Source organism: Anarhichas minor, unplaced genomic scaffold (assembly GCF_050575085.1).
Source record: "Anarhichas minor isolate MPS153535 unplaced genomic scaffold, ASM5057508v1 ptg000027l, whole genome shotgun sequence".
Taxonomy (NCBI): Eukaryota; Metazoa; Chordata; class Actinopteri; order Perciformes; family Anarhichadidae; genus Anarhichas; species Anarhichas minor.
The window spans coordinates 19,150,724-19,166,340 of record NW_027466473.1 but is presented as its reverse complement, the minus strand read 5'-3'; the positions used below and the strand labels follow the sequence as shown (position 1 = coordinate 19,166,340).

At 41.2% G+C, this 15,617-nt stretch overlaps 1 protein-coding gene across 10 annotated transcripts in view; it reads left to right on the top strand.

Annotated features, from left to right (window-relative positions):
* The window catches only part of LOC142960538 (glutamate receptor 4), a 96,781-nt gene that overhangs the window by 42,279 nt on the left and 38,885 nt on the right, over nt 1-15,617 (top strand). For all 10 annotated transcript variants that reach the window (XM_076102414.1, XM_076102411.1, XM_076102413.1 and 7 more), the window contains 3 exons: nt 4,235-4,474; nt 10,286-10,470; nt 15,563-15,616. In XM_076102414.1, the coding sequence (XP_075958529.1) occupies nt 4,235-4,474; nt 10,286-10,470; nt 15,563-15,616 (479 nt within the window). The remainder of the gene's footprint in view (nt 1-4,234; nt 4,475-10,285; nt 10,471-15,562; nt 15,617) is intronic.

The window sequence follows — 15,617 nt, the reverse complement described above, 5'->3', positions numbered from 1 at the left end:
AACAAAGTATACACTGTGGTTTTGCTAGCCGTCAGAATATAAGTCTCCACCTAACCCACACAGGATTTTACAGGATCTCACTAAAGTGAGAACAGCAGGAAAGCTTTTATAACCTCATTATAAATTCATCTGTATCTCAACACACAGTTAATCAGTACAGCATAACAGTACATTAACAAAATGCACCGCTCTTGTAGTCCTATAGATAAACTGAGGAGATGAACAGTAACTTAAAATGTATCAGGATGGTTTTTCAGTAGACCTTTTAGAGCTCTGTTATTGACATGAAACCCTTTTACTCTGCAACAAGAAATGCAAAGTTAATATCAGCAATTCATGCTGAAGCTCTGGCTTCGGGGCCCCCTCTGGCCCTTGGGCTCCTGGGCCTAGGCCCGTTATGCCGGTTCGGTAATCCACCCATGCTTGCAATTGATTTAGCAAAACTCACATTAACTTACATGTGAATTGATTTCTTACCGTCAGTTATATCCTGTTTTTCCTTCATCATGCTTGTGATGTAAATGTGACAACGAGTGTGTTTGTGATGAATTTCTATCAGTGTTATGATAGTTAATTCCATTACTATGAGTTGAATGGCCCCATTCATCTGACGGTCTCCTGCAAGAGTGGCAGAGACGTCCTTCATTTAAAGGCATGGTAGTTGAGGTTGAAATACAATGTTCTTGTTTGTGGTGGTACTGATGTATGATATGTATGTTGTAGTCTAACATAAGCAAATGAGTTAAACCCTGGAGGAATATATCAGGCAGTAATTAGAGACAAACACAACAGGGGGAGACAAAGTTTGAGCCACTCTGTCGGGTTTTGATCTCAGATTGGACGGTTTCCTTACATGCATATTCATGAGCTGTTATTCAATCTGGTATTTCTGCATAATAGCAATGTAGCATCTAGAGAGAGGGTTTTTGTTGACATATGAGGATTCAGGGATGTGTGTGTGGGTGTGTGTGTGTGTGCGTGTATGTGTGTGTGTTGATGTCATCTCATCCCTTGAGGGGACATCAGGGAGCTGTGTGGATTTACCAACCTCTGGACTGCTTTCTTGCTTGAGTAGACGCTCTCTCTACCACGAATCCTGCGGGCCTTCGTCCCTCAATTTGGACACACACAGACACACGCACACACGCACACACACCAACCCTTAGAGTAAATGTTAGTCAATGTGGTCTTCAGGGAGCAGGTGTGTCCATATGTGTAGTTAAAGTCCAACTGCTGTTTTTTTTCTCCAGCAACATTTTGTCTTTTGAGATTAAAAAAAGTAATTGAACAGACAAACGTATGTTTTTAGTTTTAGTTTTCATGACGGCACCCCTTATCTGTGAAATAACCCAACTTACTTATAGTAAGACAACCCTTCTTTTTGCTTTGAAACAGCTGATTTCTTGTAGCCAATTGGGGGTAGCGGACACAAGTTTTGAATACCACATTTACATATTCATAAAAGTGTTGTCACAAAGTTGTTTATTTACACATCCAACAGGATGACATCCAACCGTAACATTAATTTGACGTCATGTTTGTGTCCACCTGATGACTGTAAGTCCATTAGTCACTCTCTTTTTAGCTCTTGTTTGGTTTCCACTTCCTCTTGAGGGAAACATCTGCTACTCCTTCCAGCTACTCGCTGTAACTTTGTGTGTCTGCAGTTTGGTGCTGTAGTGTTCAGTGCATCTTTAGAGCGAATGAGAGCAAAATCAGCAAAGTTGCAGGCTGGGAAAAAACAAACAAACAATGAGCTGAAAGATGCTGAAACGCTGCATAGAGCTGAGGGGATCTACAGAGTCAGTCGACTCCTTTCACATCCAAGTGGTCATATGATTTAGTTTTATTATAAAACATATTTATTATAGCAGTTTTAATGTCTCCTTATGTACCAGTACGGACATGTGTCTTGTGTTGCACCTTCGCTAGCTGAATGACCAAACGAACACTACACAGAGGGAAAAAAGTGCACTTATAAAGACAGTTTGCGGGCTGGAAACCAAATGAACTGTAGCACATTGAACATCTTAAAACATACCTATGTCAACATCTATATGCTTTTTTTCTTCAACACCACTAGAATATGCTGTCTGTCCTTGGCTTTTATACTCATAGTACTTGGCAGCACAGGTTTGTTTAGGTCGATCAAACACGTACACCACTCTGAGGCTTGGAGGCGAAAGGACCAAAAAGACCTGTTTTCTTCCTGTCAGCGAAATATTACAAATCCTCTCTAGATGTTTTAATCTATTTCTCTTTAATCTAATCTAGAGCCTTATTTTTTTATGTTGTTGCCTGAAGGCCATAGTAGTTCTCTGATACACTTGTGAAACTGCGGTAATGTGAGTCGCAGAGTGCAAAGTCATGGTTTGAAACTAAGGATTACTGACCAAGCTGCGTTATTTGATACATGTGTGTGAGAATGTGTTGGATTGACACTTGACCGTTGGATTCAAACCTTATTTTAATATAACAGACTAGCTTGTGGACCACCTCTGTCGCCTTTCAATTGGACTTGAAGGCGTTTATTTGAGAATAAGTAAATAACTCGTGGGTCTCTCTCTTGTCACGTACAATCCTTTAGATCCATGAAGATAAATAAGAAAATATTTGAAGCAACATCTGACCAGCCAACACTCACATTTTGTATGAGTCATGACACAAGGAAAAAGCAAACTTTGGTGTTGTTACAACAAACCCCACCACAGTGCAGCCTTGGCTGTCGAGTGTTTTTCCTGATACTGTAGTTTCAAGCACCTCCTTGTACCTTAATTGTGTGTACAACAGAAGAAGCATTGCTTTCTTCTCTCGGTCTGTTGTCTGTTGTCTTCTTTGTCTCACTGAGGGAGGAAGCTGCAGGCAGATGAGAAAAGACACAGACTCTCTCTCTCTCTCTCTACAGTACAGTGGAAACAATGGCTTTGTCAGTAAAGTAGCCCTCTTGTTTGCTTCCCCACCCCCCATTTTCCTTTAACAACGGCAACATCTTGACCTCTTCGTTCAGTTTGCCGCTCGCTCTGATTCTCCTCGTACCCAGAAACTGGCAGAGGATGCTCATTATCTTCCCTTTCTGTTGTTGCTCTGCGTGTGAGTAAAGAAGTGGGCAATTACAGCGCGTCTCTTGAAGACAGCCAAACCTTTCTATAATGAGGAGATCTCCCTGAGCAGGACACACTGTGTATGTGCGCGCCGCACAACTTGTGTAGACTTTACCAAATTGGGAAGTTTCCATTTAATTCAAAGTCCGACTAATAAAACACAACAGACGCAGGTTCAGTTTGTGTTGTTTTGATGTCATGAAGCAGTGCGTGATGAGTTTTGTTAATGGGGAAGAGGTCCTCTAGTATACATCTACACAACAGTGAGGGGAATGATTCAGTGCACCAGTAGGAAATGTTGTTGCTGTTTGAATGCGGGAAGAGAACAGCTTTTGAGATGAAAGCATCAGAGGAAACGGATGCATTTGGTTTTGATCTCTGTTTACCACATTCAGCGGTTCCCTTAAAAGGATTTAAAGTGGTAATCAGTGGGATAATGGTTTGTTATTTTGTCTCCAGTCCTGGTGTTAAGCAGTCATTGCTGTGGTGTTTTTTTTTTTCACCGCATTTGCCAGCCGTCACTTGTCATTCAGAAAAGCGGCCGTTCCTTTGTCTTCTTCTCTTTTCATCTGGCCACGGTGCATTTGTCAAATAAGATGGCTATCACTGCTGATCCGAAGCAAACTGGAAACAACACTTCCTGTGCTCTGCTATCAGTTTCCTGGCACTTAGCCAATATTTGTATCATTTAAAACAATCTTGTTTCTCTGGAGATGAGCCCTCATTGTGTTTGCTGTTGTTGTTGCTCCTACACAATGAAATGATCATGGGGGGAAATGCGCTTAATAAAAGACAAGTGAACTGATTCACAGCCTGACAACGTCCTTAAACTGTGCGGATGCTTGATTTGAGAATGATAGAAAAACAATTAGATTTGTATTTACACAGGAGACCAATAAGAAGAGGAAAATATATTATAAATGTATTCGTTTTTTTAAACTGCACCGACCTGTTTTAGCACATTGTTTTGGTTTCCAGTCCACAAACTTTCCACTTTGTCTTCATTTGGCTACTTTCATTGTCTGTATATCTCTTGACATTTTTAAAAAAAATTTTAAATGTTTCACAACCAAGTGCACAACCCCACTAGCTCTATCTTCTCATCTATTCATTGTTTTATTTTTCTTCCCCAGTTTGCTCCCAGTACTCCCGCGGTGTCTTCGCCATCTTCGGCCTGTACGACAAGCGCTCGGTCCACACGTTGACGTCCTTCTGCAGCGCCCTGCACATCTCCCTCATCACGCCCAGCTTCCCCACCGAAGGCGAGAGCCAGTTCACACTGCAGCTCCGGCCGTCCATCCGAGGGGCGCTCCTGTCCCTCCTCGACCACTACGACTGGAACAAATTCGTCTTCCTGTACGACACCGACCGGGGTGAGTGATGAGGATGGACTTCTTTTGACTTCGGACGCTTGTAGATAAGTCACTGGTGTGTGTGTGTGTGTGTGTGTGTGTGTGTGTCCCTACATGGCAGCAAACGCAGCGGTGTGAATGGATGTGCCTGTAAAATAATGGCTGTTTTTAATCCACAACATGTCTCGGGGGCCACCAAGCAATCAGTGCAGTGGCTGTTAGAAGTTGTAGATAGTGTTGGACCTCTCTCTCCATTTGTCTCCGGCTCAAATCTCCTCCTGAGGACGAGGACCGTGTATTCCTGTCACCCGTATGTGTTTCTCTCTCTTTGGATTTTTTCTTTTTCCCTTTTCCTTTTTTCTGTCACCCACCTAGTCTCCGCCTCTCCCTCTCCCTCACATACACACTCACAGAGTCAATAGGTTTGTACTTACTCCCCCCCCCCACACCCCCGTATCACATTCCCATTACAAGACAGAATGGATATGGGCCACTGCTTGGATCACAGCTCCACATCTCGCTTTTCATTTTCCCAGAAGGTAGTCAGGGGTTTTCATGCTTTCTCTCTGCTGCTGTTGTGACTGCAGTGAGTGTTTGAGCAGATTGGCTATAATAGGAGCTACAGAGTGGGGAGTGTATCAGGATGGCCGCCTTTGCAGAACGACTCATTCTCTGTCTCTTTTTTTCCTCTTATCTCAGCCCGTACATGCTTGACTGGGTAAAAAGCCTCCTCTCAACAAAACCCATTTGTATCTGATCAAGTGTTCTTCAAAAAACACAACAAAGGTTCCTAGCTGTACAACCGTGCTGCCCCACAGACAGACAAGCTGGCTTTCAGGTTGCCTCAATCTGGCATTAAAACTGATTTAAGATCAGCAATAGCCTTCGACTTGAATACAGATGATGCTATTGTGTAATGTTTTAGTCTTTCGCCTACTGATTTGAAAGTGCCTGTAATGATTATTCCAAATACTAGATACTTTTAATGTGCTTTCTTGTAAGCCAATCAAATTAACTCTGGCACAAACTGGACAGTCCCTAAATTCGGAGTACTCTTGGAATATACAGTTATTTAGAGCACCAAACTCTCACGCAGTGAATGTCTGATGTACAGCTGAAATCACACATTTACACAGACCATCATTTTAACTTGATTCACACTGTATTTTCACACAAAACAAGCACTATGTCAAGTCGACCCAACCCGACCCGAACATGTGTAAATAATTGTCCAAACCCGTCCACACACTGGGTTTGCATGGATTTTAATCCCCATTCTACTGACTGTTGATTGCAGGAAAACGAGGCTTGTGAAAATAATATTCCATGTTTGGTGTTCTAGGATTTATGTTTTCACCACAAAAAAATAAATAATCCAGTAATGTGAAAATAGTTCCGAAATAACTAATCTCTATAAACAGATTTGGCATTCATAGGAAGAATCTGTAAAGGCAACGGGCAAGATTTTGGTATTGGAAACTTTCTGATTTCCTTTTGAAGACTAGTATCGACTAATGTGAGCAAGTTTTGGTTGAAAGCAAATAAACAGTCCGTGCAAAAGTTTGCAAAAGAGCCGAAATGCATTGACTGAAAAGCAATCTCGGAATCCATCAGCTATCGTCTGATGATGATGATAAATAACAATCCAACCATGATCTGTACACCTTGACCGGTCATTCTAGATATTTATTTCACAACACAAGTTTAGAAGAGATTTTAAATGTAAGAAAAACAACCTGCTGTGTATTTTGGTGAAGCTGCTCAAGCTCTAGCTCTGTCCGTGGTGCTGAAATCAGTGAGCAGCAGCAACTTATTTCAACTGCCTGATGGCTGATGGTTTATTTCTGCCATTCTGTGGAAGTTGTTGTCATCCTAACATATACTGGATACAACACAGCAGATATGAAAAACATGACTGGCTCAACGTGGTTACTATGACTGTGTGGATGTAATGTACACATGACCTTGAGTTGTATTCCATGCTGCACGGAAAAATATATATATTTCTTTCATGATAAACTATTTTGTTGGATTTCAATTGGAGTTTTCAGTTGTTTCTTATTCCTATATTTCTTTCCTTTAGTGTGCTTTACTCATTCATGTTGCCCACCAGCTTCATAGCTGATCAGTTTGATCTCTTTTAGCAGAGGCAGGCACCGGCTTTGAGATTTTTTATTATTTTTTGGTATTTCTTGTGGAGTTTTTGTACTACAGGCACTATTCAAGAAGTGTGAGTAGGAGTGTACTCAGTGTCTGAAGTGGCAGACATGCATATTTTAAAACCCTCAAATATGTCATGAGGACTTCTGTCTTTGTTAGAGGGTATGAATGTGTCTGTGCACGTCAGCATGGCCTGACGTACTAGTGTTCTGTTTGCGCATGCGAGTGCTTTTCAGAAGGCTTTTGGGTGCAAGCTGCAGCACTTTGGCCTGAGGATTTTTTTCACACACAGGGCCAGGCATTCATCCAGTATTGACTATAATGTAGAATCAGCCCACGCATGGCCGAGCTCAGTCAATGAGCGCCAGTCTGATTCCCTGCATCAAAGCTCCAGAGATACAAGGGGCCGGATACTGTAGCACTGTAGTGAGTGCTGTTCCTTTCAGCCTTCCCTAATTTCCATAAATACATACACACTCGCACATAAGAAAATATATAATAAATATATATAATAAATAAAGGTAAAAAAGAATCCAGGAAATATTTTGGGGAACAATTAATGAAGAGGAAAAAATGTGCAAAGATAGAAGAATAAAAATAAGACATATATACAAATAAATACAAATAAATAAATACAAATAAATACAAAACATATCCAGAACATGTTTTTGTAGAGGAGAGGAGAGGAAAGGAGATTTAAGTATAGGAGAGGAAACTAGGAAGGAGGAAAAATAAGGAGATGAGGGGAAAGTAAACAAGATGAGTGGAAGGGAAAGTATATGAGCATAAATGATGAGGGAGGAAAGGAGAGAGGAGGAAGTAAGACTAGAAGGAATGAGAGAATCTGAAACGAGGAGGGGGGAAAGGAAACAAGAGGAGAAGAAACAATGAGATACGGCAAGAAAGGAAAGAAGAGTAAACAAGAGAGCAGTAAAGGAAAGGAGAGGAAATAAGCAGAGGGAAATGGAAAAGAGAGGAGTGGAAGCTCGACATAAAAAGACGACATAAGAAGAGAGGATAGGAGAAAACAAGGAGATTAAAAAAGAGAAAACTACAGGATAAAAAAGGAGGAGAGGAAACATGAGGTGAAGAAGAAAGAACATGAAGAATGTGGAGAGGAGAGATGAGATGAGGAGAGGAGCCAAAGAGGAAGTAAAGGGAGGAAAGGAGAAGCAGATTGACTGGTAGCAACAGTGTGTTTTGGCCATGATGAATGACTCATTTTCAAAGCACAAGCCTCTTTATGTACTCTCTGAAGAGCAAGAGGTGAAAGGAAAGGACTGGCTCAATGAGAAAGGAGGAAGGATGGAGGCCCTGTAGACAGACACCGACAATACGCATCACACTGGAGGGTACAGAAGGGACAACAGGGAGGAGAAGTTAGAAAAGAAGCAGAGATCGCACACATAAACCCAGATGTGCACTTACTCTCCTTTCCCATCTAGTGTCCAGCTCTGCTCCAATCAGCGTGACATGCGCTAGTCTGCACACTTGCCCGCGGCTGTGTCTTTGACGCTGATACTGATTGCGGCTGGCTGCTGCTCCACAAACAGCCTCAGGGCTACACATTTATCAGCTGGTAATCAGCTGGCTCCTTGCACGCTTTACTTGCCCTGACTGCCACCACTGCGGTTTCCTGTCCATGCACTGTGTGTACACCATGCGGCATGATAGGACATGCCATAGATACTGAACAAGCAACTCACTCCAGCTGCAGATTAGTATCTGGTGAGATAGTGGTTGTAACTGTGTGGATTCTAACGAAAGAACATGCAGATAGTCCTTGCTTTATAGCTGGATGTCTTCTACATGGATCATCATCTGGTGTGAATGCTGACTTTTGGCCTGGGACGTGTAGCTATAGCCTCAGTCTTTTTGCATTATGTCATATGTGTAGCCCTCGTGTGCCTAAGTGGCATTGCATACATTGTATCATGCCTCTTTTCCCTTATAAGATCGACTCTATGCCAAACCAAAAGGATAGCAGCACACCAGTGTAACGACATGTTTCACACTAACGGGGAGACCAAACAGCTGCTCATTTGTAGCTGAAACAACTTCAGTCAATAGCAGCAAAGTAGCTGCAGCTTACCACAGGGAGTCATTTTTATCCAAGCCTGTGGCATCCCACCCTGCACAGAGCCGCTCCTTTATATTTTGTTTATTTATCAGGAACCATGTATGAGCTGCGATAAGAAGAAATGCGTTGTATCAGATTGAGCCACCAGCTCTTGTCGGACCCAGCTATCACCTCTCATTTCCTGTCATCCCTCTAATGTCGATTTTATAATAATGGCATAAAATAAAACTCAGAAGGAAAATGTGTCTGCCCCAAAAGTCATAGAGGTACAATAAATATCTCATCAAACACATTTTGTTCGTTTCTAGCTTTTGCAACATGCAATCCCGTTTGTCTTTTTTGCATGAGTGAGAAAATGAACAATAACTGCGTCCTGTTTAAGGTCTGGCTTCCCAACAGTTCAAGCCAAAATGTCATGAACCAGGTCTTCCTTTAGGGGTAACTGAGGACATGCTGTTACATGCATGTGTGAGCACGTGTATGTCTTGTCAACCAGCAGTCTCTCCTGGCACCAACATCCCTCTAATGGGGGCTAGGGAGGGGATAGATCAGGTGGCGAGGGAGCCTGGTTTCCAGAGCACAGGTTAATCCTCTAATTGGGAGCAAAGGGAGACAGGTTGCCAGATTGTGATTGCTACCAGGAGGGGCAGTTTAAGGGGGACATCTGTTCCTGCTGGAGAACAGCCGCCCTCGCAGCTCCCTAGTTTTCTCTCTGACACTCATCTTCTTGATACACAAACCTGACAGCGAGGGTCCCCCCCACCCATCAAGAGTCTAGTGCCACATCCGACTCATGGAGACGGGACGAAAAGCCAGGATCTGGTTGGAAAAACATAAAAGCTTGAGAGGAGATTTGCTTCAGCACAGCTTCTTTTAGATTGTAAAATAGGTCTTGCCAAGGATGTTGTGTCAACTGAAGCCAGTTTGCGAGTCAAACCAGCAATTATAAGCAATATGTGTTATCACATCACATGGCCCAATGTGACATATTTCATCCAGAAAGTATATCCGCCTCAGTTTCATCAGTTAACATATCCAAGAGTTGTTACGCTGACAACTCAAAAGCATTCAAGGAGCACTTAATGTCATTTTAACAATAGAAAATAGATCCCGATCTGCATCAAAATACACCCATAGACAACCATGCAAAATGTTCCATTGATCCAATGGGAGTGGGTCCCTATTCAGTTTGTGTCTTGCAAAGTTCACACCAGCATGACGATGCATGTGATATGTGCACAACACAAAATGCTCTACTGCTGTTGGTTTCATGCAATTCCGCTGATTTAAAAGGTAGAGAAGAAGAAGAAGAAGAAGAGCCTAAATATTTAGGACGAAAATACCTTCAACGCAGTTTTAGGCAGTTTTTGAACTCTGTTTGTTCCTGATTACATAGTGTTATAGCAAACGCTAAACTAAGTTAATGAGCATACTGAGCTCATCTTTTCCAAGAATGGATGGTACATAAATAACATATCATTATGCATTATGATCCAGTAAGTGAATAGATACTCTTGCGTTGTGAGAAGTTAAGCTGTATTTTCTTCCCCGCCCTCTTTGATGTGACTCCTCCTTGTGTCTGACTGCATCAGGATACGCCATCCTGCAGGCCATCATGGAAAAGGCGGGACAAAACAACTGGCAGGTCAGCGCCATCTGCGTCGAAAACTTCAACGATGCCAGCTACCGACAGCTGCTGGAGGATCTGGACCGGAGACAGGAGAAGAAGTTCGTCATCGACCTCGAGGCGGAGAGGCTGCAGAACATGCTGGAACAGGTGATGCCACCATGACCTCAGCCTTTAGTTGTTATTTGTCTGTCTTTGTGTTTCCTGTTCGAAAGAAGCATCAGTCATCTTTGTCTTGCGTCTGGTTCAGACGAATGTTAAAGCCTCTTGTTTATTTGAATCAGCCACTGCAAAAGTTGAACTAAATTGGGCTCCAACATGGCGGCCATTCATTACAGTGAAAGTTGAAAACTTCTTTTTTTTAAGTTTTATTTTTTAATTTTGTGTTCTGCAGCCTGCAGCACATGCTCATTAGTGTCTCTGCCTGAGTCCAGCAGCACATGCCATAGACTTTACACGATGAGAGACAATGTCAGACAGTTAAAAGTTGATCTTCTTGCCTTTATGAAAGTTTTCATGGTTTAGAAATTCATAGTGCAAAGAGTAATACTTGGCCTTGTTTGAGGTGTCCACGTTTTCTTTTATAATGGAGCTCAATGACTTTCTATGTTGTGGTACCTCAGCAACAAGGCTGACCTCTCATGCCATATCTTATATCTTTTGATACATCAATGCAGTTTAGAGTCAAAAGTCCTGGTTCAACTTTTACCAAACATTCTTGCTGTTTTTGTGCATTCGGGATTATTACCGATTAATGTAATTCCTCCAAGTAAAATGGTTTACATAGTCGGCCTCTGGAGAACAAAGCTCAGAGTATTTACCAGATCTCAGCAGTTATCTTCCCGAGTACAACCTTATCTTTACTGATAGCAATCATGATCAAAACTATGAAATATAGCTCCAGTTGTTATGAATCAGAATTATCCTCCAACAATGTTTTTCAATGGATTCCAGGAAAATAAATGCAGAGGCTACTATGTGAGATAAATGCAGAAGCTACTATGTGAGATAAATGCAGAAGCTACTATGTGAGATAAATGCAGAGGCTACTATGTGCGATAAATGCAGAAGCTACTATGTGAGATAAATGCAGAAGCTACTATGTGAGATAAATGCAGAAGCTACTATGTGAGATAAATGCAGAGGCTACTATGTGAGATAAATGCAGAAGCTACTATGTGAGATAAATGCAGAGGCTACTATGTGAGATAAATGCAGAGGCTACTATGTGAGATAAATGCAGAAGCTACTATGTGAGATAAATGCAGAGGCTACTATGTGAGATAAATGCAGAAGCTACTATGTGAGATAAATGCAGAGGCTACTATGTGAGATAAATGCAGAAGCTACTATGTGAGATAAATGCAGAAGCTACTATGTGAGATAAATGCAGAAGCTACTATGTGAGATAAATGCAGAGGCTACTATGTGAGATAAATGCAGAAGCTACTATGTGAGATAAATGCAGAGGCTACTATGTGAGATAAATGCAGAGGCTACTATGTGAGATAAATGCAGAGGCTACTATGTGAGATAAATGCAGAAGCTACTATGTGAGATAAATGCAGAAGCTACTATGTGAGATAAATGCAGAAGCTACTATGTGAGATAAATGCAGAGGCTACTATGTGAGATAAATGCAGAAGCTACTATGTGAGATAAATGCAGAAGCTACTATGTGAGATAAATGCAGAGGCTACTATGTGAGATAAATGCAGAGGCTACTATGTGAGATAAATGCAGAAGCTAATATGTGAGATAAATGCAGAGGCTACTATGTGAGATAAATGCAGAGGCTAATATGTGAGATAAATGCAGAAGCTACTATGTGAGATAAATGCAGAGGCTACTATGTGAGATAAATGCAGAGGCTACTATGTGAGATAAATGCAGAGGCTACTATGTGAGATAAATGCAGAAGCTACTATGTGAGATAAATGCAGAAGCTACTATGTGAGATAAATGCAGAAGCTACTATGTGAGATAAATGCAGAAGCTACTATGTGAGATAAATGCAGAAGCTACTATGTGAGATAAATGCAGAGGCTACTATGTGAGATAAATGCAGAAGCTACTATGTGAGATAAATGCAGAAGCTACTATGTGAGATAAATGCAGAGGCTACTATGTGAGATAAATGCAGAAGCTACTATGTGAGATAAATGCAGAGGCTACTATGTGAGATAAATGCAGAGGCTACTATGTGAGATAAATGCAGAAGCTACTATGTGAGATAAATGCAGAAGCTACTATGTGAGATAAATGCAGAGGCTACTATGTGAGATAAATGCAGAAGCTACTATGTGAGATAAATGCAGAGGCTACTATGTGAGATAAATGCAGAGGCTAATATGTGAGATAAATGCAGAGGCTACTATGTGATAGGTGATGATGGTGGGAATATTTGTTCTTTATATATGAGACTGAGAACAATAAATGTAATTTTAAAATCCAAAGCTCGTTCTATTCGTACCATAAGTTGAGCAAAATTACATAAATTACGAACTGTTTTTCCCCGTTCTCTGAAAGGCATGAGATGATCCTAGGAACTGAATATCTGCAAAAGAACAGAAGTTAATACTTTGCACACTTTACTCACTATTTGTTTGTTTGAGTATGTTTGTGCTAATTAGAAAGTTTTGAATGTGAAAACCGTCTGTTTGGATCTCCGGTGGTGTTAGTTGGCATAAGCACACTCAGAATATGATGTGTGCCTTGCTCCTCCCCTTCACCCCTCATCCCACCATCTTTCCCCGGGGCAACTGGTGTCTGTGTAGTTGTTCAATTATTCAGGAAATCTCCACTCTGACATCTGTCATAGCTCTAACAATTTACTTTGCAGATGTGTGTAAGAGAGTCTATTCGCCCCACACAGCAGCAGACTTCCTGCTCCCTCCTTATTTGCTCGGATCTCATAAGTAGATGTGAAAGTCATATTTAGAGCTTGTGGGATGATACGCTGTTTTGTTCAGGCGGTGGTCCGAGTCACTGCCAAAGACATGAACAACAATTTTAGCCTGAATTCATTCCAACTGTCATCCTCTTCATATTTGCATCTTGCCAAATTTATCCTGATCCAGGACAAGGATTTGAATACATAATTGGGCCTCATTAGCTGCTAATTAACAGCACGGTCAGTACATATCAAAGCATATAAGCAACCAGATGTTATTTTGAATTTCGGAGCATGAGAGCATCTCTCAATGCAAACCTATTTCATTTACAGATGGGAATGTAATTTGCTGACAGCTAATTTGCAAGTTGGACAGGCTGTATCATAGCAGCAAATCGATTGGCTGAAAGTTAGAATTAAAATCCAAAAGTAAGTAAGTTACCAAAATGTGCTATTAAGCCCCTTTCAGACATGCAGCTTGGTTTGTAATTGATTGATTTATTTACTTTATTTAACCATGAGAGTCAGAGATAAAGATTAGGAATCTCTTTTCTAAGGGTGACTTGATCAGGACAGGCAGCATCAGCATGAAAACACGTAGTTACAGACAGAAAACACAAAAGGGGACAAACATTTAAAGGAACTAAAATCGAAACAAAGTTTAAAAACATTGCCATTTTTAGGAATCTGCTATTTTTATGTGATGAAGACACATAGGTAGTATAGGAACAGACCAACAACTGCCTAATACTGTATATAAATGTATGAGCAGTGTTTCATGTTGGTTTCATATCTGAATAAATGCCAAAGTCACATTTACTTTAAAGTCACCAGGTCAGATGTGTAACATTTCCAGCATGACACAATCGTCTGAATCGAATGTCATCACATTAGCATTAAGGCTGCAGCAGCACCAGGTCAAACATGCATGTCTTGTTCTGCTTTTTAAAGAGCAACGTTATAAGTGTGTCACTTAATTATCATCTCTTATGCACTGAATAATCTGCTTGATAATACCCTGTGACAGAGACAATTCTGAGCTGTTGAGGAGATTCTTCTGATATCCGGTCCGTCTGTTGAAAGGACTTTTCTCTCACAGTGCAGCACAACCGCAATAGTAATCAGACCAGCGCTTCAATGCCAACTGCATGGATGAAAATGTAAATATCCAGCAAAACACATACACCCAGTGTTTGGGCAAATAGGAATTAAACGAGAGACCCAACTTATCGTCTCATCATTTTACGCTTGTGCACTGTAGGACATTATGAAAATGGCTTTAGCATCAGATACAAGATTAAATTGATAAGAAAATGTAGAGTGCGATTCACTGTGATTTAATAAATTAAGGATTTAATGAAAAATAGATTCCATCAGAAAACGCTCATCTTCCTCCTTATCATTATTTTCCAGCTCACCGCTGCTCTCTCCCGCAGTGACACCGATCCTCTCTCAGCAGATGCCAAATATCACGTGTGGCTCTTTCCGTGACGGTCCCGTCATTAATATGAACATTTACTGCAAAATAATGCCAAGTCTGAAAAGGGCTTAAGTGATTGGATTTTGAGGACACAAATAACCGTTAAACACGTCGTATAAGATCAGTAAACTACACACAGGATTCTGTGTATCAATCCAGACAACAATTATTGTCTTTCTGGGTTCTCAAAAACCGAGAAAATGTATTAATTTGAGGTAACTGACATGTTTTTCTTCCTCTTTTAAGGATGCTTAAACATGTATTGATATTGTCTGTTTTGATTTCAACACACTATAAAAACACCAGCAAGACATTAAATCCACAGACCTCACTGTGAATAGGTTTGATTGGAACTACTTTCAGCTGACTAAATGCAAACCATTAGATGAATGGACCCTTTAATACAAGTAAACTGTGAGCATTCACCAACAGCAGATTTTATTTTTTTTTTCAGTTGAATTCACGACCTTATTAACTGGATGTCTGGATGTCCAGTGGGGTTTGCCAGCAGGTGTCAGCTTTCATAATCAGTTTTTATCACCAAGATACAGCTCTGTGGTTGCACTCGCGTGTGTGTGTGTGTGTGTGTGTGTGTGTGTGTGTGTGTGTGTGTGTGTCAGAGTGTCGAGAAGCATTGTCATGTCTCTGGAAGCGTGAAGCGTTTACTTCTTCAGTGAGACGCTGACATGACTACCTGTTCATTTGTTTAGACATCCCATCTTCTACGTATTAAACCTTGACGTTCCCAATGTGTCAAGACACACACACGCACACACTCGCCTGTCGCATGCATCATTTCATGTAATCAACGTATGTTTATGCTGTAATCCAGTCAGATTAACGCTGAGCTCTGCTCCGCCTCCTCACAGATCGTCAGTGTCGGGAAACATGTCAAAGGCTACCATTACATCATGGCCAACCTGG